We start from the raw sequence: 27,974 nt of genomic DNA on the forward strand, positions 1-27,974 counted from the left end.
GACTGCCAGCTTGGAGCCTGGAGCCTGTTTCAGTCTGTGACTCCCCCTCTCTCTGACCCTCCCCTGCTCACGCTGTCTCTCTCTCTCTCTCTCTCCTAGAAATAAATAAAACATTAAAAAAAAAAAGTTACCACGCCTTAATGATAGAGAACAAACAGGGTTAATGGAGGGAAGGGGGTGGGGGGATGGGCTAAATGGGTGATGAGCACTGGATGTTGTAACGGATGAATCACTGAATTCTCCTGAAACCAATACTGCAGTGTGTGTTAAGTAACTAGAATGTAAATAAAAAAATTTTTTAAAGGTACCACACTTGTATGTTTTTGTGTGTTTGCATCTCTACAGGTTTGCCTGTTGGGAGGAATTAAAATGCCTGATAGATTAGCAGTAGTGAAATCTGGGAAAGGGGGTGGAGGGGGAAGAAGCAGGAGTGGGGCTTCCAGGGTATTGCATGTCCACCTGGGATGTCTGCATATTTGTGATGAGTAGGTGTGAAGTCTGCAATTAAAGAAAGTAGGGGCTCAGTTGGTTAAGCGTCTCACTCTTGATCTGAGCTCAGGTCTTGATCTCAGGGTAGTGAGTTCACAGCCTGTGTTGGGCTCCATGCTGCATGTGGAACCTACTTTAAAAATAAATCTACAGTCATCTATTTTTAACGTTTTAGGAATTGGTACAAATTTAAAATGCTTCGGTAAGATGGTTCTTGCAGTTATAAATAGCTCCATATGACTGGTCAATGACCACGAGACCAACTGTGAAGAATTGTTATCCTTTAGACTCACGTCTCCAGGACTCGAGTGGAGCTTTAACAAGATGTGTCGTGTGGCACGTGGACCCATAGATTTTTATTCTATGTTTGAATGGACAGTCACACTTTTTTGTTCAGTCTCCGAGTGTGATAACCAACAGAGTGCTCTGTGCAGTCTTGGCTCCTGGGCTTTTCCAAGGACATCGGAGCTCATGTTTTGTGGTAAAACACATATTATAAAACTGACAGTTTTTAAGTGTACAGTTCGGTGACATCAAAAACATTTTGTGCGGCCACCATGTCTCCAGCACCGAGCTCATGTTTGCTCAGGGGCGCTTTGGGCTCTGGCGGACCGCAGGCGTTGGTAGGTTTTATTTCAGCGTGGCTCCTTCCCCAAGTGACTGTTACTGCTGTGAAGTCCACAGCAGCCGCTCTTGAATCATAGTAAAGGCAGCATTCAGCCACGCCGTACTTTGGGAAGGTGTGTGCCCTGTGTGTGACCTGTCGGTCGCACAGCCCACCTGTGGTCTCGGCGTGGCATGTGCGGCCCTGACATTCCAGGGGTCCTGAGGTGTACCTGCTGTCTTTGTCCATAGAGTCCTGCCCGCCCGCTCTGCTGTGGTGGTTTGGAGATCGGGTGGGGCCTGGCTCTGCCATTATTAGGTGTGGCCTCAGATGAGTCACTCCACCTGTATGACCCTCAGTTTCCTCATCTGTAGAATGGTGGTGTTCTAGTACCAGCTTCATAGATCTGAGAATTAAGGGAGAAAACAGGGACGCTCTTAGCAAGTCCCTGGATGCTGCGCCGGGCGGCGGAGGTGGTGGTGGCAGCCCGCCCAGGAGCAGCTGGAATGATGGAGCTCAGGGTGGGAGGGGCCGTGCTTGGCCCGGTCAGGATAGCCCCGCGGGGGAGGTGGTGGCTGGAGAGGGGACTTGGCAGGTAGTGAGGGGTGCAGGGACCCACGAGTCCCGCTGAGTGTGGGGCAGAAGATAAGGAGTGATGGGAGACATGCATGCACACCAGAGCGGGGTGAGGCGTCTGGAGTTTGTCTCGGGCAGTGGGGAGCTGGGTTGTAGGCTTCGGAGCATCAGAGAGCCTTGGAGCCTCGGCTCAGGAGGAGCCCCCATGGCAGCTGTGCCTGGGACACGTGCTGAGGTCTGCAGAGGAGGTGGCGGTCTGCATGGGAAGGAAGGGGCACCGGAAACTGCACCTGCACCGGGAGCTTCCCGGAGACGTTCCTGGGGCTTTGAAACCCCTCGGAGAGAGACTGGCAGTGGAGGAAAGGTTGGTTTCCTTCGGGGAACCTGGGGTTGTCAGGCAGGTAACTGGAAGGGCAGCTGGAGAGAAATTGGAGTCCTTTGACCAAGAGGGAGAATGATAGGGGAGTGGCGTTTATCGGCAGGAGCAGGTGAAGGGACGCACAGAGAGATGAGGTCGAGAATGTGGAAGGGGGGGTCCGGTGGTGGAGGTCCCCGAGGGGGCTGAGGAGCGCTGACCAACTGGGCCAGCGGCTCTCGCTTCCAGCTGTAGGTGAGGTAAGAAGGAGTTGAGGGGGAAAAGAGGGCTCCCCCACCGGCTCAGCTGTGTGAGTGAGTGCTCACCTGACCATGCCTTGCCCAGAGTGCGGTCAGGAGAGGGTGTGGTGCTAGAGTGAGGACCTTCATTATGCCAGTAATTACGTTTTACTGCGAGCCTGTTTCTGGAACAAGAAAGCCCTGGTTTGAATCCTGGCTCTGCCACTCTTGGACAAATTAGCCTCTCAGTGCCTCCATTTCCTCATCTGTAAAATGAGTATAACTGCACTTCCCTCATCAACTTGTTGTGAAGATGAATTGGGTTAAAAAATGAAGAGCACTTGAAACCATGCCTACCATGCAAGTAAATGGCCTGTGAGTACCTTTGGGCCTCACTGGCCTGGGCTGCTTCCAGACACAGGATGGCTCTGGGAAGCAAATCTGTTAGCACTGAGTCAAACACAATTTTCCTGGGCCCAAAGAAATCTAGGTGTTTCATTTCAGGTGTTTTACCAGCAAAGAGGTCCTGAAGAGTTGGAAGACAATAATAATCCCTTGCGTTTGATTGGATAGCTTTACAGTTCAGGAAGTACTTCCACACATGCTGCCTTATCCGATCTTCACGCCAAACCCGTGAGATGGGCAGGGGTCACGAGCTGCTGTTCACGGGGAGCACTGCTCAACGCGGGTTCAGCAACCTCTCCAGCTGCGGTCAGGCCCAGCAGCCACAGTGATCGACAGCCTCGTGAGTTCTGAGGCTTGGAACCCAGGACTCCTGCCCTCCCTCCACCCCCCTGCCCCACCTCTCTTCTACCCCATGGGTGGAAACAACCTTGAGATAAAAGAAGTGGATTATAAAGGATGAGTGGGAACTGCACCGCCCTGAGTATTAATTGGGCTTAATTTTCTTTCGTAACACTGAGCTTGGGGGAAAGGGAACTGAGACTCCAGACCCCCTTCCTGTGAGTCATGCCAGAGCTGCGGTTTGTTGAGTGGCCTTCTGTCACTCCAGTGGGTGACTTGCCAGACTGCCCCACGCTTGGACCTGCCTGCCCTTTGGCTCTGTTGAGAATTCTGTGAGGTCCGGGGCGGGGTCACTTGTGTTTAAATTACACGTCATGTCAGCAGTTCTGCCACCTCCTCAGCTTCTTTGCCTTTTCAGACTTAAGTAGATGGATAATTTCCTTTTAGTCGGAAAACTAGAGTTTTGGAAAGAGTAGTACTTTCCTGGAATCCCTAGGTTCATGGAAATAATTGCAGTTCTTTTTAAATAAAACCAGTGGTGGAATTTTGCAGCTTCTTGCCAAAGGTTTGATATGTGGCATCGTTGAATACTTGTCACTTCCTCATTTGTATAGTTTCAGTCCCTTGTGGCCCAAACATATGACTTTTAATGAATCCAGATAGGAGTAAGTCCTAATTTCTGTTTGAAAATACCTGAGAAATGAATTCAAAGTAATCTTGACCCCTTTGATTCCCTGCACATACACACCCCAACCTCCTGCCTGTTTTTTCTTTCGTATTTTTAGGGCCTCTGGGGCTTGTGGTGGATTTGTATCTTAATGCTGAGAACCAGCACAGACTGACTGACCTCCTCCTTGCATACGTGTTAGTCACGTGCCACTGCTGCTGGAGAGAATTCACTTTTCTGTTCAGATTTTTTTTTTAATTTTTTTTAATGTTTTATTTATTTCTGGGAGAGAGAGAGACAGTGTGAGAGGGGAGGGTCAGAGAGAGAGGGAGTCACAGACTCTGAAACAGGCCCCAGGCTCTGAGCTGGCAGTCAGTACAGAGCCTGACGCGGGGCTCGAACCCACGAACCGCGAGATCATGACCTAAGCGAAAGTCGAACGCTTAACCGACTTAAGCCACCCAGGCGCCCCTGTTCAGATTTTTTTTAATGGCTTTTCCAGGAGGTATCTTGGGAGTCACGGTTGCTACTTGATGGCCTCTTCTTCTCCACTGGACAGATGATTGGAAGGCCGAGCAGGCTGTGCCCCTGGAGCTCGGTGGCTATGGTGCTGCGATGATTCACACCGCACCCTCCTCCCCTTCTGAGTTTTCTGTCAGCCTGGTGACTCTCACGTGGGAAATATGAGTGGCTCTTGAGAAATCTTTATTTTTCTTTTAAGATTGCTGAGGTGGTGTTCCTTAAAGCCAGCACATTCCTTACTTTATACTTAAATCTTGAGGATGAGGTATTTCTTCTTCTTTCTTAGAGTTTATTGGGGGTTTTGGTTTTTCTTTTCACGTTACTCATGATAGGCTGACGTGAATTAACCTAAATACGTGTGGAAATGTTCTTTCACTATTTGGAGCTTATGTAGTTTCTTATGCAGCTGTGCAAAAATAGCTTTAATCATTGCACACTCACGTACTATCTTGCTTGCTTTCCTCTACACTGATTCTAGGTGATCCTTACATGGAACTATAGCTTCTTTCCATCGTCAGTAAACTAGCAGGAACTGGGAATTATGTAAATACGTAATTTCTGTTACCTTCTTCGCTGACTGACTTGACAAGCCCATTTTAGACATCTTGTCAGTTTTAATTGATACTTTCCAAAACATTAAACTAACCAGTGCCTCTTAGTGTCACTTCATTTTGCAGGTAACGTTGGAAGGTTCTATAATAGTGTTTGAATGGGTGCTTTTCACTGTCCTTGGGGCCCTGATGAACTGAGTTTTGTGTCGACTCTGTCTATAGGTGTTCACGCAGTCCTGCATCTGGTATGGAGAGTGCGGAATTGCATCTGGAGATAAGAGGTACAACTGCAAATATTCAGGGCCACCCAAACCCCTGCCGAAGGATGGCTATGACTTAGTGCAGGTGAGTTTGTTCCTGTGGACACTGGAAACACAAAATGCTATTACAAGATCCTCTGTAATTATACTGTAAAAAAATCACTGAGGGGTGGGGCTGAAACTAACAGGCATAAATCTTACCCAAATGCTTGTCTGGGGCACACAATAGCAAGGAAGATAACATAACTCCTGAGGCTTGATTTCTTTGGGACTGACTTTTTGCCTTTCAAGTAGTTTCCGCATAGCAGGTTACTATGTAGGGACTGACCTTGGTACCACAAATGTCGCTCTTTGCAGTTTCTTGAAAATATACTAGAAGTTGACTTTTTTTCCGTTCCTGGATTTCAGGACTCACATGGACTGGGCTGCAAAGTGGCTCTGACTTCCTTGTCCTCTGTTTATTTTAGCAATTCCTCCGTTTTCCATCCAGAGTCTATGAACTTTGGTTGCTACCAGGATTCTGTTCTCTGTTGCCTTGTTTACCTTTCCTGATACACAGGGATATTAAACAAGAACTGGAAGAATCAAGGGGAAAAGTCTGGTTTTAGAGGCCTCACTAACGTAAAATCAAGTTGACATAGTGGCAGGTCCCCATGACTTCCTTGCTGCTTTCATCTGACTTTCCCTGGCATGACTAATGGAAGTAGTAAATAGCACTTGGGTTAAACTTAAACAGAAAACCGAAGTGGTCAAACTGGCTGTCAAGAGAGGCGAGGGAGCTTCCAAATAAGAAAAAATGGAAATAACTCTACTGCTTCTACTTTTGTTACTCCCTCACTTATAAATAGTGAAGTTGATAGCCCTTTAAACGAATCCTGCAAGAACTTTGCAAACACAATCCTTACCCTTCTGTACCTGAAAAAGACTGTGTGAGTAAAATTGCCTTATTGAGTAATGTGTGTCCTTATTTGACTTTGCTGCTCTGAGAACCATGCTTTCTCACCCAACAGGAACTCTGTCCAGGATTCTTCTTTGACAGTGTCAGTCTTTGTTGTGATGTGCAGCAGCTCCGGACACTTAAAGACAACCTGCAGCTGCCCCTACAGTTTCTGTCCAGGTACGTTGACCACCTGGCAAACAAAAAAAATAGTAGATTTTGGGCACTTGTTAACTAGCGATGTTCTGATTTCCTTTAAAAAAATTTTTTTAATGTTTATTCATTTTTGAGAGATAGAGCACAAGCAGGGGAGGGGCAGAGAGAGAGGGAGACACAGAATCCAAAGCAGGCTCCAGGCTCTGAGCTGTCAGCACAGTGCCTGACATGGGGCTCAAACTCATGAGCTGTGAGATCATGACCTGAGCTGAAGTTAGACGCTTCACTGACTGAGCTACCCAGGTTCCCATACTGATTTCCTTTTAAAAGTTGGTTTCCATTTAATTTCAAGAAAGCAATCTTATGACTTCTCAGAAATGAAGGATAATTTCTCGATAAAGTTAATAGCAGATTTAATTCTCTTCCTAGTTACATGCAGAGCTGATGCGTGGGCTTCCTCTGAGATGTCCTCACCCAGGGGACTCAGCCTTTTCATACTCGAGCCTCTGGATAGCGTGGGGAGGAGAGGATCTGGTGGTCCTGCCAGGTCTGTGACCCGAGACCCTCCTCCATGCAGTCCTCTGTGTCGCCTCCCTCTCTGCCTCACCCCTGGATGGCACGTGCTCCTGTCTTCCTGCAGTGACCTGAGATGCTAGAGTCCCAGGCCTCCATAGAGCTCGCCTTTGACAGCTGTCAACACGATTGTTCTGGCAGAGCTGGGTGGTTTTGTCAACATTAGTTCGCTGTCCAGTCTGTTCTGTTCTCTATGACCAGGGCCGTGAAAAGGGTTGCATAATAGGTGTTCTCTGAGCTTACTCAGCCGTTCTCAAATGTGCAAAAGAACAAGCTGTTGGTGGTCTGTAGAACAGCACATCATGGTATCTTTCTAAATTTGTCACATGGAAGCACCCTGATAAAGCGCCCTGTTAAAGGACATAGGAAGAGGGGCTGGTGCTTCTCTGTGCACATACAGCTGCAGGTGACAAGACAGGCCGCATCCTCTGAGGAAACCCTGCATCTTCCCAGAAGTTTGAATTGACAGCACAAAGCCGAACACCATCCCTAAGCTGTTCTTCAGGACAGTACACTCTATAATAACAGATGAAACAGTTGAGAATCTAGGGACTAGCATACCCTGTGGAAGGCTAGTGGCTGGTGATGGAGTCAGGTTGGAGCCACCATTCAGTCAGAATACACTTGTTTAACACCTACCCTCGGTGAGGTGTTATGGACGGAAAGATAACCGAGATCAAAAGATAATCAGATTTCCCTCGTGTTGTCAGCTCTGTTTATAACAGCAAATAATGAGAAGCTAACATTACAACTGTCAGAGCTGATGATTGTGGAGATTAAACATAGTAACATGGAAAGAGATTTGTGATTCATAGAATGTGGTAGAAATCTGTGCACCCCGGGAGCAGTGTTTGTTAGAATAGTGTAATTGTTGTTCCCATTCTTGTCACAGTAAAGCACAGGGCTCCTGAGAGCAGGTCATTGTGCGTGTCTACACTCTTACTGGACCAGGGGCTTTGAAGGCTGGGACCACCTTCCCTTTTCTGTGTCCTGTGGGCACCTGGACTGGACCAGAGTTGGGAGTCATCTCGACTGGTAGTGCAGCGAGAATGCAGGGCTAATGAAGCGGTAGCTTTTGCAGATAACAGTGAACCAAGCTAGGGAGAGAGTTCTCCCACCTAACAGGTCACCATTAGAAGCTTAAACATTGAGCCTGAAGGACAGCAGACAGCTTGTGGTCCTCATGAAAACCCGTGTGCTTCCAGAGAACACCGCTGCTGTTCTTATACCTTCTTCTCAAGTCATGGGGATTCCTCTTGTGTTTACAGAGGGTCAAGGGATTACCTGGGGCTTAAAGAAAGCCCTTCAGTAGCAAAATGAAAACTCTGACATGTAAATCTCATTTTCTCCTTGTTTTTCTTTTTTTTTTTAAAGTTTTTTTTTTTAAGGTTTATTCATTTTTTTGAGAGAGAGATGGAGCACAAGAGAGGGAGGGACAGAGAGAGAGGGAGGCACAGAATCCAATGCAGACACCAGTCTCTGAGCTGTCAGCACAGAGCCTGATGTGGGGCTCGAACTCACAAACCACATGATCATGACCTAAGCCGAAGTTGGACACTTAACTGGCTGAGCCACCTGGGCGCCCCTCCCTTGTTTTTCTTCCCAATCAGTATTGTCCCCATGATGCTCCTAAGTCCCTTTAGTTCAAGACAAAGAAACTGTCTATAAATTGCAAAGCACAGAATTCAGAGAAGCATTTTTGTCTTTCTGAAATTTCACCTAGACAACACATGTGTAGTAATTAGGGCAGTTTTTAAAGAGACATCTGTACTTTAACATGAGATTTTAGGTTCAGAATTGTTGGGTTTAAGAAGTCCTTAGATAATTTACTTGTCACTTGATAATAAATTTTAAATATTCTTTGTTGTACATCATCTTTTTGCTGTCCCTATTATCTGTTAAGATCAGACAAAATATAGTTTACTTTTTCTTTAGATGTCCATCCTGTTTCTATAACCTAATGAACCTGTTTTGCGAGCTGACGTGTAGCCCTCGGCAAAGTCAGTTTCTGAATGTTACAGCAACTGAAGATTATGTTGATCCTGTTACGAACCAGACGAAAACAAATGTGAAAGAATTACAGTACTACGTTGGTGAGAGTTTTGCCAATGGTGAGTAAACATTTTTTGGGGGGGAGAGCTGTGAGTAAATTTTTAATTATTCCTTTTTTACAGTTGGTATCAGGACAGTGGGTCAGGTTGTTCCTGTTTGTTGTCAACTGTGTGAAAATGACCATCTTAAGTTCCAGTGGCCCTGAAATGTGAGTTGTTGCTTAGCATGTATCTAGGACCTGAGCTATAACCTTTTATAAAACAATCTTTTTTGAAGCATTTGTTCAATCCCTTCCTAACTGGACATTTGTAGTACGTGCAAGTTTACTTTTCTGTATATTTTAGAAGCCTTTAGAATTTTATTTCTAGTGGACATGAATTGTGTTACTTCATGAGTTAATTGCAAAACTGAAGAGAGAGTGTGGAAGGGTAGAAATTAAAAAGGGAAGCAGGAGGGGAGATTTGACTGAAGAAATACATCACCATAAGGGAGAGTAAGCAGATACCACGGTAGGAGAAAAGGATCCATAACAACTAGAAATCATAGGATAGTCTGAGAAAGACCATCTAGTATTTGTTGAAAATGATTGAATTAAAAGAGTCCTGAAAAAATAGAGCACAAGGGGGAAAGAATGAAAAGATTAGAAGTAGAACCAGCTGGCTCTATTAATGAGAAATAGTCATTTAAATGAACTAAAAGATAAAGAGCAGATTTGACACAACTGAATAAAGAGTGTGTCCAAGCACATCTACAAAATAAGAGAGTAAGATTTCAGCATATAAGAGCAACATACAGATTTAATTGTAATGATCATTTAAAAATATAACCAAAAATTCAATAGAAAAATGTAAATAATAAAAAACAATAAATTATAAAATGATGTTAGAATAATTAGTTAAAAGATTGTCTCCTTCACAAAGGCAATAAAATAAGCCATACAGGAATAAATCTACCAAAAGATGTGACATAAAAGGCAACCTGACTGACTGAAAAGAGAGCATTCTGTCTAGAAACAGAACTGTGCTTATCGAAAATTGATATATAACAGGTGTGTTGTTACAAATCATTAAAGGAAAATGGACTAGTATATAAATAGCGTGATAAAACTGATCATCTAATGTTTATCTTTGTATATCACACTAAAAATATATAGATTAAAAATCCTAATGTCGGACATTTTTAGAATTAAATATAGAATATATTTATGACTTTAAGATAAGGAAGGGTTCTATAGTAGAGGAAAAGCAGAAACTGTAAGTGAAAAGATAGGTAAACAATTAGTACTTAGAGCAGTCACTGAACTACAGATTAAAACAGTGAGCTGCCGTTTCACACATCAGATTGGCACAAATGTAAAAATTACTCAATTCCAGATATTAGTAGGATGTTCAAGCAATAGGAATGCTAATATACTGCACCACTGGTAACCATAACTTAATAGGAGTGTTTGAAAACCATTTGAAAACAATTTTGCACTACCTGGTAAAGTTGAGGATAAATATACCCTCATTCCAGAAATTCCACTTACATAGATGCCTGCCATAGAGAAACTCCTAATGCACATAAACGAAGGACCATATAAGAGCATTCATTATGGCACTTCTGTGATCATCAAAAACTGGAGACATCAGGAGAATGAAAAGACAGCACAAACTGGGAGAAAATATTTGCAGAAGACACATCCCACAAGGGACTGTTACAAAATATATGAAGAACTCTTTTTTTATTTAATGTTTGTTTATATTTGAGAGAGAGAGAGAGAGTCCGAGCAGAGGTGGGGCAGAGAGAGATGGAGACAGAATGTGAAGCAGGCTCCAGGCTCTGAGCTATCAGCACAGAGCCGAACACGGGGCTCGAACCCATGAGCCATGAGATCATCACCTCAGCTGAAGTTGGACACCTAACTGACTGAGCCACCCAGTCGCCCCAAAATAAATGAGAAACTCTTAAAATTCAACAATAAGAAAGTGAACGACCTGCTTGAAAAATGGACAAAAATCCTGATCAGACGCCTTGCCAAAGAAGACAAATGAAAAGATGCTCAACAGTGTATGTTATTAGGGAATTCCAAATTAAAACAACAGTGAAATACCACCATGCAACTGTTAGAATGGCCAAAATCTAGAATACTAACACCACCAAATGCTGATGAGGGTGTGGAGCCATAGAAACTCCCATTCATTTCTGCCAGGAATGCAAACTGGTACAGCCATATTGGAAGACAGTTTGACAGTTTCTTAGAAAACTAAAAATGCTCTTACCATATGTTCCAGAAACCATGGTTTTTGGCACTTACCCCGAAGAGTTGAAAACATATGTCCACATAAAAACGCATGCACGCATGTTTGTAGCAGCATTATTCATAATTCACACCAAGATGTCCTTCAGTAGGTAAACAGATGAACTGGGGTACACCCAGACAATGGAATATCCTTCAGCACTAAATAGAAATGAGCAGTCAAGCCATGAAATGACATGGTGGAATCTTAAATCTATATTACTAAGTGAAAGAAGTGAATTTGGAAAGCCTACATACTGTATGATTCCAGCTTTATTATATTCTGGAAGAGGCAAAACTATGGAAGATAGTAAAAAGATTGGTGGTTGCCAGGGACTAGTGGAAGAAGGGGTCAATAGGAGGAGCACAGTGGATGTTAAGGGCAGGGAGACTATTTTTTAATACTATAAAGTGGGTCTGAGTCATTATACATTTGCCAGAACTCAGAATGTACAATACCTAGTGTGAACCCTGAAGTAAACTGTGGACTTTGAATGACAATGATGTGTCGTAGGTTCATCGGTTGTAACAAATGTATACTCTGGTGCTCTTGAAAGTAGCGAGGTCTTGTGGCAGGAGGTATATGGGAGTTCTCTGTACCATCTGCCCAATTTTACTGTGAACCTAAAACTTTAAAAAGGCCATTAATAGGGACGTCTGGGTGGCTCAGTCAGTTGGGTGTCCAACTTGAGCTCACGTCATGATCTCGCAGTTCACGAGTTCAAGCCCCACATCGTGCTCTGTGCTGACAGCTCAGAGCCTGGAGCCTGCTTTGGATTGTGTGTCTCCCTCTGTCTCTGCCCTTCCCCCGCTTGCACTGGTCCCTCTCAGAAATAAACATTAAAAAAAATTTTTTAAATTAAAAGTCCATTAATAAATAAATAAATTAGTTAAATAAATGGAGGCACTAAATGCTAATTAAGAGGAGAATGGATAAATATATTTGGAGCAAGTCATGGTCTATAATGGAATATTTAAAACTGTTAAAATGTATAAATTAGTTATGTCACTCACTCGAATTACTTAAGTTGAAAATGTAACAGGATATATGTAGTATGTTGTTTATATTAAACAGTACTACATATCTGTGGATACAGTGTATCGTGAAAGTACACAAATATGTATGGGAAAGATAAACATCAAATTCAGATTGTGATTTTACCTTAAGCAAGGGAATGTATTCATTCATAGGTAAGAGTACTCAGGGAACCTCAACTGTATCTATAGTATTTTGGGTTTTTTTAATGTTGAGGCAAATGTAAAATAAGATTAACATAGCTGAGTGCTAAATACATGAGAATTGTATTATTCTCCATATTTTCTATATGCTTAAAATATTTAATAAAATAAAAACCTGAAAACCAAATAGTAAGCTGGAAGATAATGAGAGAATTACCTAGAAAACAGTGTAGAGTTATAACAATCTGGAATCATTAAAGAAGTGACATGTAGGATAATGTGAGGAGCTCCAGAGAAGGCAAAGTGAAAGTTGAGGAGAAACAATAAGCAAAAGGATAATGGCCATGAGTTTTCCAGACTGGATGAGAGAGAAATCCTTAGACATGGGGGCAGAAAATGAATCCTGAAGCCAGGTAAATTAAAAAGAAAGAAAATACATAAAAATCAGTTGTATGTCTTCATTTGCAGTGGACAGTCTGGAAGTGAAATTAAGAAAATTCCATTAACAATAGTATTAAAAATAAAATCCCTAGGACTTAACAAGAAGTGTCAGACTTACACTCTAAAAACTATAAAACATTAATAAAAGAAATATCTTAGTAAATGGAAAGATATTCCATGTTGATGTATCAGAAAACTTAAAAATGGTAAGATGGCCACTTCCCAAATTGATGTACAGATTCAGTGCAATCCCCGTTAGAATGCCAACTCACTTCTTTGTACAAATTGATTCTAAAATCAGTCTAAGGTGTAACTTAGACGTATATATCTGTGGTCATCTGATTTTTGACAAGGGTGCCAAGTCCATTCAATGAGGAAAGAATAATCTTTTCAACAAATGGTGCTGGGAAAACAGTAGTCTCATGGAAAAGGATGAAGTTAAACCCTTACCTCACACCATAGACAAAAACGAAAATGGACCAAAAACCTAAATGTAAGAGCTAAAACTAGAAAATGCTTAGAAGAAAACATAGGAATAAATCTTAATGACCTCAGATTTGACAATGGATTCGTAGGTATGACACCAAAAGAAAAACATAGATATGTTGGGACATGATCAGAATAGAATTCTGTGATTCAAAGGACACCATCAAGAAAAGACAAAAATATTTGCAAATTATTTACTTATTAAAAATCTTGTATCTACTATAAAGAACTCTCACAACTCAGTAATAAGTAGATAACCCAATTTAAAATGGGCAAATGATCTGAACAGACATTTCTCCAAGGATATTATACAAATGGCCAATAAGCACATGAAAAGATGCTCAAAAGTGTTAGTTATCAGGGAAATGCAAATCAAAACCACAGTGGGATACCACTTAACACCCAGTAGGACAGAAGCTAAAGGTCAGATAACAAGTGTCAGGAGGGTATGGTGAAATTAGAGCCCTCATACACAGCTGGTGGGAATGTAAAAGATGCAGTCGCTTTGGAAAACAGTCTGGCAGTTCCTGAAACAAGCATAGGGTTGCCATATGACACAGTAATTCCCACTCACAAGAGAAGTAAAAACGTGTCCAAACAAAAACTGTACCCAAGTATTTATAGGAGCATTGTTCTTAATAGCCAAAAGGTAGAAACAATCCAGATATCCATCAGCTGATCTGTAGATAAACAAATGTGGTATATTTGTATGGCACCATAAAAAGGAATGAAGTACTGATACATGCTGCAGTGTGGATGGACCTTGAAAACATTATGTTAAGTGGAAGAAGCCAGCCACTAAAGACTACATATTATATGATTCCATTTATATGAAATGTCCAAAGTAGGCAAATGTACTATAGAGACAGAAATAGATTAATGGTTGCTTAGGGCTTGGGGGGAGGGGGGAGATGAGGGAGGATTAGCTAAAGAGTACAGAGTTTCTTTAAGGTGATGAAAGTGTTCTAAAATTGTGATGGTTGCACATATCTGAGACTAGGCTAAGATCCATTAAATTGGAACTTCAGATAGTTTAATTGTATGGTATGTAATTACATCTCAGTAAAGCTGTTAAAATCCACAGGTAAATACAGCATAGAAAAACTATAAAGCTCCAAAGACAAGTGTCTTAAAAAGAAGTAGATGGGGCGCCTGGGTGGCTTAGTCGGTTAAGCGTCCGACTTTTGCTTAGGTCATGATCTCGCGGTTCGTGGGTTTGAGCCCCACGTCGGGCTCTGTGCTGACTGCCAGCTCGGAGCCTGGAGCCTGTTTCAGTCTGTGTCTCCCTCTCTCTCTGACCCTCCCCTGCTCACGCTGTCTCTCTCTCTCCTAGAAATAAATAAAAAAAATACTAAAAAAAAAAAAAACTTAAAAAAAAAAAGAATTAGAAAAAATATACAAATCACTTCAAAAGAATACCAGTTGGAGATTTTCTTACCAGCAGTGATAGAGGCCAGAAGGCAATAGAATAATCATAGTTCTAAAGAAGTCATTTTATCTGAACTTCCTTTCAAGAGTGAGGGTTAAACATGGCGAATTTATCAGTGTCTCCTTAATGTTTAGGGAAGAAGATCCTAGGAAGTTTCTAACAAGTAGATGTGGTATCTAAATGAGGTGTCTCTGCATTGGATGGGGGTCCCCAAATGCAGGGTGATGATAGGCTGGCAGCCGTGGCTGGGAAGGTTGAGAGAATTCACCTGAGGGAGAGCAAAGGCAATAGAAGTTTATTGAATACACCACAAGGGAGCAGTGGGTAGGATAGACAAAAGCTGTCTGCAACAAGATAGTGGGTGGGGGCTGTTCTTAAAAGGGGACAAGGAGGAGGTATAGCAATGTATGGAATTCTCCCCCTTTTTTTCCCCCAGTTTATTTTTCTAAGAGAGACCAAGAGCAAGCAGGGGCAGGGGAGAGGAAGAGAGAGAGGGGGAGAGAGAATTCCCAAGCAGGCTCTGTGCTGTCAACTTGGAGCCTGATTTGGGGCTCAAACTCACAAACCAAGCCCTGAGATCATGACCTGAGCCAAAACCAAGAGTTGGAAGCTTAACTGACCGAGCCACCCAGGTGCTCCTGGAATGCTCTCTTTTTTGGTAACCGTGCTTAGCTAGAAGTAGCCCATTGGTCTGTTAGGGCCTATGGATATTTTGAGGTGGGTCAGCTGATGGGCCTTTTCTGCATTCCATCGCTCAAGCCTGTTTGCCTGAGAGTGGCCTGTACAGTAGGGGCTGGTTAATGAATGTTACTATAGGACCCATTACTACTACGTGTTTATGTGCAAAATGTCACTGACATTTTCCTTATTTTGTGTGTTGTCTTTGTGTGTACTCAAATAAAGCCAGGAGAGTGAGTAGTATTAGGTTCATTCACATGTGACCTCTCCTCTAAAAACAGTTTTCCCCTCTAAGTCCCAAACCCTTCAGCTATGTAGTTTCCTGTTCCAGACTTCTGGAACCAGCTTCACTGAGTGAAGAGTCACTAAGGTTCTTACTTCTCCTTCCTCAGCCTTAGTCCATTCTTCTCTGCAGTGGTGGTAATACTTCTCCCAGCTCCTGTGAGTTACGCATGCCTTTCTTGTGTGCTTTTTATGTTTTAGTTACTTGGAATCTAGCCCAGCATGTTACTTGCAGGGCGATAAGTCTCCACTCCTGCCCTTAGTGTTTACTGTCCTGCCTACCAGCCCATGGCTTCGGATTGCCATGTATATGGCTGAATTCGCATTTGAGAGGCCTTTTGTAAGATCTTCTCTGCATGGTGTTCAGTGCTTTTGCCTTCTTCCTCTGCCAGCCATGTACAACGCCTGCCGGGACGTGGAGGCCCCTTCCAGTAATGACAAAGCCCTGGGACTGCTGTGTGGGAAGGATGCCGAAGCCTGCAATGCCACCAACTGGATTGAGTACATGTTCAGTAAGGACAACGGCCAGGCGCCTTTCACCATCACACCCATTTTTTCAGGTAGACTCCCAAGTTCTGTGTATTTATGATGTGGTTTTAAAGCCCAGGAACCTTAATCTGCAATAGGAATGTAAACAAATTCAGATAACTGGTTCTTGGACTTTCCCTCTGGTGAGAGAGGTAACTAGAACGTTTCCTCTGGCCCTGGTTAGTTTAGGGGCCAGCAGCGAGGATTGAGGAGAAGGAATTGCCTTCCAGTGTTGCTGCCTCATTAGAAGAGTGAGCCTGGGTTTTTGTTTTGTTTCTTTTCTTTTTTTAAAAAAGACTGAAGTATTACAAAGGGGAGCTCTGGAATAATAATGTTAGACTCACTCCTCAGTGGAGATCTCCCTTGGAATGTGGGGCACTCATGATCTCAGCAACAAACCTTGTGCCCAAAGTTTTTTGAAGCAACTTAAAATTTTATAAGACTAAGCAGCAAAACATCATTTGATCAGCCAGAAACCTCCAGTCCTTTTTACTCTTATGATAATGTTTGGTATGTCAGTGTCCTTATCACTAGGTTTAAATATAATTTAATACAAGCTTTGTAATTTTTGTTTGTAATTGAGATACTCAACCCCATCCTCCCTGCAGATCTTCCAGCCCATGGGATGGAGCCCATGAACAATGCCACCAAGGGCTGTGACGAGTCTGTGGATGAGGTCACGGGGCCGTGCAGCTGCCAGGACTGCTCCATCGTTTGTGGCCCCAAGCCCCAGCCCCCGCCCCCTCCTGTGCCCTGGAGAATCTTGGGCTTAGACGCCATGTACGTCATCATGTGGACCACCTACATGGCATTTCTGCTTGTGTTTTTTGGAGCATTTTTTGCTCTGTGGTGCTACAGGTGAGCCATTTTATTTATTCCCCAGGGCGAGAAGAGCAAGATTATTCAAGTGGTGCTTCCAGCTTAATGAAATCAAGAAACCAATATCACGTGAATACGACTCTCCATGAATTGCTTTTGGCTTGCAACTAGTAAACAATCAGAAGCCTGTTAGAACATGAAGTTGGTTTCATTGATTTGTTCAAAATGATGACTGATTTAAAGTACTGTGCATTAACCACCCATTCTTTTTTTTTTCTTTTTTTTTTTTTAATGTTTTTTATTTATTTCTAGGAGGGAGAGAGAGAGAGAGAGAGACAGCGTGAGCAGGGGAGGGTCAGAGAGAGGGGGAGTCACAGACTGAAACAGGCTTCAGCCTCTGAGCTGGCAGTCAGCACAGAGCCCGACGCGGGGCCCGAACCCACAAACTGCGAGATCATGACCTAAGCGAAAGTCGGACGCTTAACCGACTAAGCCACCCAGGCGCCCCTAACCACCCATTCTTTAACAGAAAGAGGAGCTGAATCTGATTCAAATCTAATTAAATGCAGTGCTTATAATCCTTTAATTTTCTGCACCTTGATAAGGACAATATATTTTCTTTAACTGGTTGTTTTGAAATAATGTTAGACTTACCACGAAGGTGCAAAAATAGTAGAAGTTCTTATATGTCCTTTACCCAGCTTCCCCTATTGCTGTAACTTGCATCAGCCATACTATGTAATGATCAAAACCATGGAAATAATGGTATGGTCTGATTAGCTAAGCCACAAATTTTATTCAGATACCACCACCTTTTCCTCGGATACTCTTGTTCTGTTTTCGGACCCCACTCCTCTCTCACTTTTTGTTTACCATTCTCCCCCGGTCTGTGACAGGTCCTTGGTCTTTCCATTTCTTTTTATGGCCTTGACACTTTCGATACATACTGGCCAGTTATTTTGTAGAATATCCCTCCATTTGGCTTTATCTGATATTTTCTCATGATTAGATTGAGGTTATGTGTTTTTGACCAGAATATCACAGAATTGATATGTCCTTCTCAGGGTATAATATGTATCGCTGGTACCTGAGCTCAGTATGTCTCTTCCCTGGTGATGTTAACCTTGATCACCTGGTGAAGGACGTGAAAGTTACTGTTTCTCCCTTTGAGGTTGATAATATCTTAGGAGAGATAGATCCAAACTCTGCTAATACTTTGTTTCTCCTCAAGCGGTCAGCCACTGATTTTAGCCTCCATTGGTGGATCTTGTCTACAGCAGTTACTACTGTGGTGTTTGCCGAGGGGTGATTTAGTGATTTTATAGTTCCCCTCGTTTCTTCTGCATTTACTATTAACACTTACTCTGTATAGACTGTTAACCCTCTACTTATTTATTGAATTATATATATTTTTAATATATTTTTTAAATGTTTTATTTATTTCTGAGAGAGAGAGAGAGAGACAGTGTGAGCAGGGGAGGGTCAGAGAGAAAGAGGAAGACACAGAATCTGAAGCAGGCTCCAGACTCTGAGCTAGCTGTCAGCACAGAGCCCGACGCAGGGCTCAAACCCACGAACCGTGAGATTATGACCTGAGCCAAAGTCGGACGCTTAACTGACTGAGCCACCCAGGCACCCCTTACTCAATTATATTTACATCATGGACCTTTTTTAAAATTTTTGTGGGCTCAGTCCAATACTGTCATTGTTTCATTGCTCAGACCTTTCCAGTTTTGAGCATTGGGAGGACCTTCTGATTGATTACTCTGGCTTTTGTTTTTGTTTTGTTTTTTAACGTGTCCTCACCTTTCTAAAGCCCATTCTTATTTCTTGGAATCACAGAAGGCTCCAGGCTCATCTCATGTGTTCCCTGTGCCAGCCCTAGAATCCACCTCTTCTGCAAGGAGCCTTGGTTCCTTGTACTGGAGACTGATGTTAGAGTAATGTGGCTAATCATCTGGCTCCAGGCGCTAGATGTGGTTGTTGCTGCTGCACGGCAGTGTTCACTGTGTTCACGGAGAGAGACAGAGTGTGAGCGGGGTGGGACAGAGAGAAGACACAGAATCCGAAGCAGGCTCCAGGCTCTGAGCTGTCAGCACAGAGCCCACCATGGGGCTCAAACCCACGGACTCTGAGATCATGACCTGAGCCAAAGTCAGACACTTAACTGACAGAGCCACCCAGGCGCCCCAGTGTTCACTGTGTTTTTAAAGGATCTGAAGTTTTAAACATAAATGAAGGCCACAAGGTGAAATTATCCTTTATCAATTTGTTTTTAATACCATCTTGGATTTTTCTCCTGAGACTGGTGAGCAGGAGGACTTAGTGCAAGGGAACCTGGGGGGAAGAAGGCAGCAATTAGACCGGAAGGAACTAGGATGGAGCAGTGAGCTTGTCATGGGTCTCCAGGACTGTCAGAGGAATGGCCTCCTTTTGTCGAAAGTCCACTAATACTGCCTCTGTGCTTTTGTTTTTCAGAAAACGCTATTTTGTCTCCGAGTACACCCCCATTGATAGCAACATAGCTTTCTCTGTAAATGCCAGGGACAAAGGTAGGCAAATTTGTACTCAGATGGCTAGGATTATGTTTGTATGAGTGCACGTTTCCTCAGCAAATGTTCATGTGCTGTTCTGGGACAGGATAATTAGGGACTGGGGTAAGAGCTATGGAGGGGCAGGCATAGCCACACAGGTGGATGTGAAGCACCTGGGACAGAGTGCTCAGAGGACTTTGCTTGTTGTGTGAGCATCGCTTCTCTGTGGGGTGGGATGGCAGGCACTGTCACCGTGGGCAGGCAAGGAAGATGGCTTCCTGAGCAGATAGGTGCTGGGGGCGGGGAATGCCAGGGGCCGGATCTCGTGCCATCCCTGGTGCGGCCACTATTTGCGGCCACTATTCCCGGCCCCTGCGGAAGTATCTAACGCTTTCCCTGTTCCGACTTTCAGGAATGGCTTGGCTCTTAACCTCCACCCTCCCTTCCTCTCCCGCTCTTCCAGGGGAGGCGTCCTGCTGCGACGCGCTTGGTGCGGCATTTGAGGGCTGTTTGAAGCGGCTCTTCTCCCAGTGGGGTTCTTTCTGTGTCCGGAACCCAGGCTGCATCATCTTCTTCTCGCTGGCCTTCATTGCCGCCTGTTCTTCAGGCCTGGTGTTTGTGCGGGTCACAACCAATCCGGTGGACCTGTGGTCAGCCCCCAGCAGCCAGGCGCGCCTGGAGAAAGAGTACTTTGACACGCACTTTGGGCCTTTCTTCCGCACGGAGCAGCTCATCATCCAGGCCCCCCATACCAGTGCACACACTTACGAGCCATACCCCTCGGGGTCTGACGTGCCCTTCGGACCTCCACTTGACATCGAGATCTTGCACCAGGTAATGTGCTCTTAGCAGAAATCCATTCTGGGGAGCCGGGTGGTTTGTTTGCTGGCTTTGACATATTGACGGGTTCTACCTGATGTGGGCTTGGGGCTGAATGTGGCAATATATCTTGAAAATCTTAACAGTAAAAAGGTAAAGGTGCTTTTCATTTGCTTTTCATTTACTTTTCAGGAAAGTGAATGGTGGATGTCGAACTTCCTGAAAAATTGACCGTAGACTGCTTTTGTATTTCCTTCATATAGCAGGCCTTGCTTCTTTATTGAAATTGAGAGAAACGATTCTGTTGAAGCAGAATGTATTTATATTTTACCTTAGGAACTTATTAAATTTTTCCTTTGGCTATTGAAAGGTAATGTGCCAGGACCCAAAGGAATGAAGTCTCTTTAATGTTGTTCTGGGGGCCTAGGCAGGAGCTGCTGCTGGGCCCCCTGCAGGAATGAATTTATCATTTCCGGAAGGTGAGCCCCAGCCTGCATTTGGTAGCAGGTGCATTTGGAGAGATCCATCCCACTCTCTTACAGAGGCCTTTAAACCTTCCTGATCTCCCTTATCACACTTGACCTGAAGAACTCTATCTGTGAATAAATGGCATCCCGCTTGTTTTTTTAATGAACGGTTGCTCGATCACATGATTTTTCCTTTAAATATTGCTCTTGCCTACAGAAAGTCTGGTATCTTGAAAAACATCAAAATGGTCTCAAGACCTGAACAGAATCTTTTCTCCACTGAGTGACCATGTTGCTTTTTCTCAGCTTGTTGCAAAAGATGCACAACGTAGTCATTTACCTCCAGGAATGTATTCTCTGTTGGGAAATATGGGGATATACATAAATAATCCTAGTACAGCACAAGGCAGTAGGTGGCATTTTGTTAGTAAGAGGGGGTGTCGAGAGGCCCATGCAAACTGCCCCAGTCTCCCCTCTGTGGCCCTGTTACTACTGCAGAAGGGTAGAACGGGAGTTGTACATGTATCCTGCCCTGAGATCTGTCCTGATGTCAGAGTCCCTTCCCTGTCTCTCTGGACACCTCTCAAGAGGGCCTCCATCCCAGCTTGCTGTCTCTTAAGAGTGGGCCTTTGCTGTCATCCGATATTTAACCATAGCATGTCTTAGTCCACTACCTTGTGTGAGGAAGGCTTTTCCACAAATAACTTTTTAAAAAAAATTTTTTTTCAATGTTTATTTTATTTTTGAGAGAGACAGAGCATGAGTTGGGGAGGGGCAGAGAGATAGGGAGACACAGAATCTGAAGCAGGCTCCTGCCTCCAAGCTGTCAGCACAGAGCCCGACGTGGGGCTCAAATCCACGAACCATGAGATCATGACCTGAGCCAAAGTCAGATGCTTAACCAACTGAGCCACCCAGACGCCCCTCCACAAATACTTTTTATCTTCTCACCTGTCAGGGCAGTAACAATTAGTCACAATCTGAGAGAAATCTTATGTGTTTCTGGGTTTGTTTACTTTTAAAATCTTCTTTCAGGTTCTTGACTTACAGATCGCCATCGAAAATATCACTGCATCTTACAACAATGAGACTGTGACACTTCAGGACATCTGCGTGGCCCCCCTCTCACCCTATAACAGGAATTGCACCATCCTGAGCGTGTTAAATTACTTCCAGAACAGCCATTCCATGCTGGACCGTAAAATAGGAGACGACTTCTTCGTGTATGCAGATTATCATACGCACTTGCTGTACTGTGTACGGTACGTGGCGGGAGACGGTCATCGCTCGGCCCACCTGCACGCCAGCACTTGCTGTTGCCGCACATGTTGTAGGTGCCAGAGACCTAGCAGTGAGCACGCAGAGGCACCTGCCCTGTGACACGTGCGCTCTGATGGAGGGAGACCGAGGGTGAATAAATAGATACCTGTCCTGATGCCAGGTGGAAAGCAGAGCTTTGGAGAGATTAAGCCTGAAGAGGAGATGGAAGGCATTGGGGGTGTGCTGCTTTAGGTGGTGAGGAGACCTGCAGACAGAAAGGAAAGGAGGGAGCCTGTGAATATTGGAGGGAAAGGTGTTCCAAGTAGACAGCCAGCAAGCACAAAGGCCCTGGGGTGGGAGCGCTCATGGAGCGTTCATGGTGTATAATTAGGGAGTGGCTGATTATATGGTGTATAATCAGCAAATGTGGGGGCGCCTGGGTGGCTTAGTCGGTTAAGCATCTGACTTTCGCTTAGGTCATGATCTCGCAGTTCGTGGGTTCGAGCCCCGCGTCGGGCTCTGTGCTAACTGCCAGCTCAGAGCCTGGAGCCTGTTTCAGTCTGTGACTCCCTCTCTCTCTGACCCTCCCCTGCTCACGCTGTCTCTCTCTCTCTCTCTCCTAGAAATAAATAAAACATTAAAAAAAAAATTAAAAAAAAAAAAATCAGCAAATATGCCTGATTTGCTAACACATGATTGCATCTGCCCCACAGCCACTGGTCTCACAGTACAAGAATAGAAGGCTCTAGTGCTTTTTCTTGTCTTCTACCATGGTGTCTAATTGTTTTTAAAAATGCAGTGTCCCCTTGAAGAGTGAAGGCAGGATTGGGGTGCAGTTCCGATTGGAGGGCACTGAAGCTGCTTCCCACTGGAGGCACGTCTAGCGGGGCAGGCGGCCTCTATCATGGGCACTAGCCACAGAGCATCTGTGCTCGGAGACCTGTGAGGTGGCCTGGTCCCCTAGCAGGGAGAACAGCCTGTGCTGGTGGGCCTGCTGTCCCTCAGGCCCTGAGCCGGCCTGGAGACCGTTGTTCATCCAGACGGCCACCGTGGCTGTTTTGTCACTATGGAGACAGAGAAATTATTCCTGGTCACTTGTGAGTGTGCTGTCAGCTAACCACACCTCAGGAGCCAGCTACTGTGACATCTGGTCTGGTTCTATTTTGGCTATGAGGGTGTGACTCTTGAGCCGAGTGAGCCTGGCTTACACTGATTCAAGGAGCTCACCTCTGAAAATCTGAGCTCCCCCATAAAACAGTAAGGGCACACCCATATCCCCTACGCCAGCACTCTCCATAGGGTGGATGGTACAGGGCGGCCATGGGCAGTTTCACAACTGAAAAAAAAATAATATTGTTCAATTTTTATATTTAAAGAGAAAGCTGTTTACTTCCAGTCTTACAAAATGGAAGTTAACACAATTTTGACAGTGAGGGAGATGCATGAGACTTGCGTTCTGTCCAGGGCGGGGTGTGGTTCAGATCAGTGCAGAAGCGCTGCCTGGGCCACTTCGTGCCCATGTGTGGCTCTGTGTGCTGCATGGTTGCCCTTCCGTGTCTCCCGTTCTCACCTCCCTCCTCACCCTCCAGCTCTGTGCGGGCTTTTGCCCTGGAGGTCCTGCGGGAGCGGCATGCCGGGTGCCCCCAGAACCGAGCACAGATCTCCTGTCCCCAGACCCCTGTGTTGTGTGATGGCACCTGTGTCGGCTTCAGGCCGTACCTCTGCATCCTTCCCCATTGCCCGCCTTGCATAATTCTTATTTTAATTTGGATGAGCTCTCAAGTCCGATGTGCGGGACGATGGGGCTTGGCCTCTGACTGCGTCCCTGCAGCCTGTTTGCTCCAAGCAGGTGATCCAACCCCTCAGGACCTGGGTCCATCAGCCGTGGGCTTGGAAGAGCCGTGGTTCGGGTTCTGTGTGAGACCTGCACACGTGTCCTTGCTTAGGATGTGTCCTGAGGTGCGCGTTCCTCCACTGGCTGTCGTCACTGCTCTGCCCTCGTCTGGGCCCTTACACAGACCTCCCGACAGTCTGGGGGCTCTCCCTCCCCTTTCTTTCCCACCTCTGGACCTTCTTCCGCTTTGCCACCTGGGTCCTCTTTGTAAAACAACAGCTCATGACACCCTTTTTTTCATTGTCTGTCCCTCCCTCTTTCCAGCCCCGTCCCTTCCCTCTGAAGTCCTCCCCTCTGTGGGTGCCCCGTGCTCTCCACAGGACTTGGTGTGGCTCCTCACACAGCCATCCTGCTGCTCTCTTCCCGCACACGCCTGCTCTCCCGCTTTCGGTGGCAGTTTCCTCTGTGTGTTAGTGCTCCCTCCCCAGTGCTCCATGCACCGTGTGACATCCCGTCCCGTGGCGCCATGCCTGTGCACTAATGACCACATCGTGCTATATTTGTGTGCCTCTCACTCAGCAGCTCTGAGCTCCCAAAGGCAAGTGCCAAGCCGCATTATTCACTTGCGGAGCCGCAGAGCCCACATCATGCTTAGGATATCGTCGGCCTCTTTAACTGTTTGTCTGCAGATGTTTAGGTCTCTGTGATGTCTTGAGGCTTGTTGTAATTGGGAGCTGTTTTCTACACTTCTTCTCAGGGCTCCTGCCTCTCTGAACGATACCAGTTTGCTCCATGATCCTTGCCTGGGTACATTCGGTGGGCCAGTGTTCCCGTGGCTTGTGTTGGGAGGCTATGATGGTAAGTAAGAGAAGCTTCTCCTTTTCCCATTAGATGAAGTGGTCTTGGTTCCGTCACTAGCAGTCAAGTGCTGATTATGAAGATTTCATAAATTGAGCAGTCTTATTAATTCCTTATCTCTTAAATCCCAAGTACATTCTCTCTCTGGGCTTTGGCTTTGGGTTTTGTTCTGGATTTAAAAGAAGTGGATGGTGTTAGTCTTCTTAAGGTCACAGTTTGGGAAGCTGTCGAAAGCTAGAGACCCTTCCCCAGATTTATGCAGCTGTGCCCTCCACGTTATTCATTGTTCAGTGTCAAGGCATTCGTGGAACCCTTGAAACTCATCCTCAGAACCCTCAGGGAGTCCATGGACCTCAGGTTAAGAACGTCTGTAATGGGAGAGAAATAATATGCGAGGCGTGGGGAAAAAGAAACAAAAGTAATCTGGTTCTTTCTCCCAAACCAGTTGGTTGAGGATTGAGACACTCTTGTAAGGGGAGGGGCAGTTGGTTTGCTCATTACTGGTTCCATTGGCACTTGGAACGGACTGTACCAGCTATGATGGGGTAATGATTCAGGTGACACCTTTGGCTTCCGAAGCCAAAATAGGCAGTTGAACAGGTTTTTCTTCAGCCCACGGAAGAGGCCAAATAGATGTTGTTCTCCTTGCTGATGGGAAGGGAGAGGATGTGTCTGTATTTAAATTTTCCTCACCTCATAAAATGTTATTTCCAATTAATGGGGAAAGGATAGTGTCGCCAACTGGCAAGCCACAGCCATCAAAATTAGACTTGATCTCTTATTCCTTCTATCCAAATAAACTTCAAGTATATAAGAAGTAAAACTTACTAAGTATAAGAAGTACAACTTATTTTTTAAGAAGTAAAACTTATTAAAGATCTAGAAGAAGACATAGAAGAAAATTTTTAAGTAATTTTTAAATGGAGACGGCATTTCTAAGCAAGACATAAAACCCAGAAGCCACAAAAGGGAACAATGAATTTCACTGCATAAGAATTTAAAATTCTGGGGTGCCTGGGTGGCTCAGTCATTTAAGCATCTGACTCCTGATTTTAGCTCAGGTCACAATCTGAAGGTTACTGAGATTGAGCCACCCCTGCGCTGACACCACAGAGCCTACCTGAGATTTTCTCTCTCCCTCTCTTTCTGCCCCACGCCCTCCCTCGGTAAATAAACATTAAAAAAAAAAAAAAAAAAAAAAGTGTTTTTCTTCCATTACCAGATGCAAATCAGCACTTTTTTTTTAATTCCTATGTGGAAAACAAACATCATAAAGTTAAAAAGAAAAAGAAAGAAAGCAACAAACCAGATGGGGTAAAATCAGTATACATAACAGTGTGTCCTTAATATATGAAGGGCTCTAGGGGGTTCCTCAGTCATTTAAGCGTCTGACTTTGGCTCAGATCATGATCTCACAGTTTGTGAGTTCGAGCCCCTCATTGGGCTCTACTCTGACAGTTCAGAGCCTGGAGCCTACTTCAAATTCTGTGTCTCCCTGTCACCCTCTCTGCCTCTCCCCTGCTTGTGCTCTGTCTCTCTCAAAAATAAATAAACTTAAAAAAAATATATATTATATGTATGTATACATGAAGGGCTCTTGTGAAAAAAAGGAAAGGTAAACAAAAGAAAAGTGGGCAAAGCCATATGAAAGTTAACAAAAGAAATAAATACAAATGGCTGCTAATTATATGGGGAAAATGCTCATCTCACTCCTAGATAGTGAACTGCATCTCACTTCAGTCTTTTCCCCCTAACAGAGAGGCAAAGACATAAGAGTTTGATAAAACCCACATTTGATAAAACTTGTGAGTGAACGTGGGGTGCAGGGGACCCCAGTGTTACTGGAAGTGTATATGGCTCCTAGAATAGAATGTACGCTCCAGGAAGGCAGGGTTTTCCTCTTTCATTCACTGGTTTATATCCACGGTACCTAAAATAATGCCTGGCACAAAGCAGGGTCTCAGTAAATATTTTGTTAAATAAAGAAATGGAAAAACAGGATAGCCTCTTTGGAGGGCATTTTGGGGGAATTTGTCAAAATTAGAATTGCACATACCTTTTGATTCAGTGGTTGTACTTGTAAGAATTGATTCTGCAAATATGTACGTTACGCATGAAAAATATCAGAGTGTTCTTTGTAGTATGTTTATAATTTTAAAAATTGCGGAAAATGTCCATCAATTGGAGATTGGTTAAGCTATACTAGAAAATACAGTACAGTAGAGAAAAGAATAAGGAAGCTCTTTATATCCTAAAATGGAGCCATCGCCAAGACACAAATTAAAAACGTCATGTGCAGAACAGCGTGTCACCATAATAATACGAAAGAAAGGAAAGAATACAGGTGCGTGCCTGTGCATGCGTGGAGCGTCTCTGGGAAGTAGGTCAGGTGGCCACAGTGTGGGGAGGAGAACTAAGGACTGAGGGATGAGAGACACTGAGCACCTTTCTGCTCTGCTTGAAATGTTTACCATGCATGTGCTGTTTGGTTAAAGAAAGAAGTGACCCTTCCTGCATGAAACTATCTACACCAGATAACAGCGTCCTTTTTATTCATTAACTGAGCTCTGTAGACACTGTCAGTGAACTTGTGATTTGTTTTTAGAGCACAGTCTACAGCCCCTGTGAGAAATCAGTCACCCAGCTGTTGTGAGATTTCCTTTCATGTCTAATTTCCTACATGCTTCTTCTTAATGTCACGTTTTTCCTTTCCAGATCAAAACTATAATAATGCCACGGCCCTTGTGATTACCTTTCCTGTCAATAATTACTATAATGATACAGAGAAGCTGCAGAGGGCCCAGGCCTGGGAAAAAGAGTGAGTTGCTGTCTTTGTCATGTGGGAAGTTGAGTGCTAACAGAATGCACTTAAACCACAGTTGGCTCAATTATAACCAACGTCAGGTCTAAATTAGTCATTTTTTTATTTGGTACTAATGATGTTAAGAAAAAAAAATTGGTGTATTTATACACATCGTTTGAATCAGTATCCCTGCACTGGAATGCAAACGTTTTATGCAGAAATGTTCCCTGCACCCCTTTCTCCTAGCAAACACCAGAAGCAAGCTGGATGTACATTTGTGGGGAACACACACAGTAGGAAATCATGCAATCATTAAAGATAGGCAAATAAGTGGTTCCAGATGTAGGACACAAAAGCTGCAATCAGCATGGTTAGGCAGATATATGCTTTCCATGCTGTCCATCCCTGGAAACAATATGAAGCAAGGGGCCGGGAAATTGTTGACTATTTGTAACCCCTACAGAATAGGAACAGAGAATGGGATTTTTGACTCTTTATGTTTTCCAGTGCCTTTTTTTTCCCTAACACCTTTGTTGGAATATAAATCCTATGCC

The 27,974-nt window shown here is 44.3% G+C and overlaps 1 protein-coding gene across 2 annotated transcripts in view; it reads left to right on the forward strand.

Annotated features, from left to right (window-relative positions):
• NPC1 (NPC intracellular cholesterol transporter 1) overlaps positions 1-27,974 on the forward strand; it is a 54,656-nt gene that overhangs the window by 11,931 nt on the left and 14,751 nt on the right. Inside the window, exons 2-11 of one of the 2 annotated variants that reach the window (XM_039218412.1) lie at positions 4,970-5,092; positions 6,018-6,124; positions 8,609-8,784; positions 15,891-16,058; positions 16,635-16,884; positions 19,324-19,397; positions 19,792-20,213; positions 21,701-21,927; positions 24,517-24,617; positions 27,333-27,435. In XM_039218412.1, the coding sequence (XP_039074343.1) occupies positions 4,970-5,092; positions 6,018-6,124; positions 8,609-8,784; positions 15,891-16,058; positions 16,635-16,884; positions 19,324-19,397; positions 19,792-20,213; positions 21,701-21,927; positions 24,517-24,617; positions 27,333-27,435 (1,751 nt within the window). The remainder of the gene's footprint in view (positions 1-4,969; positions 5,093-6,017; positions 6,125-8,608; positions 8,785-15,890; positions 16,059-16,634; positions 16,885-19,323; positions 19,398-19,791; positions 20,214-21,700; positions 21,928-24,516; positions 24,618-27,332; positions 27,436-27,974) is intronic. The other variant, XM_039218420.1, reaches the window with a different exon arrangement.

Source organism: Hyaena hyaena, unplaced genomic scaffold (genome assembly GCF_003009895.1).
Source record: "Hyaena hyaena isolate Hyena2069 unplaced genomic scaffold, ASM300989v1 scaffold_14, whole genome shotgun sequence".
NCBI classification, from domain to species: Eukaryota; Metazoa; Chordata; class Mammalia; order Carnivora; family Hyaenidae; genus Hyaena; species Hyaena hyaena.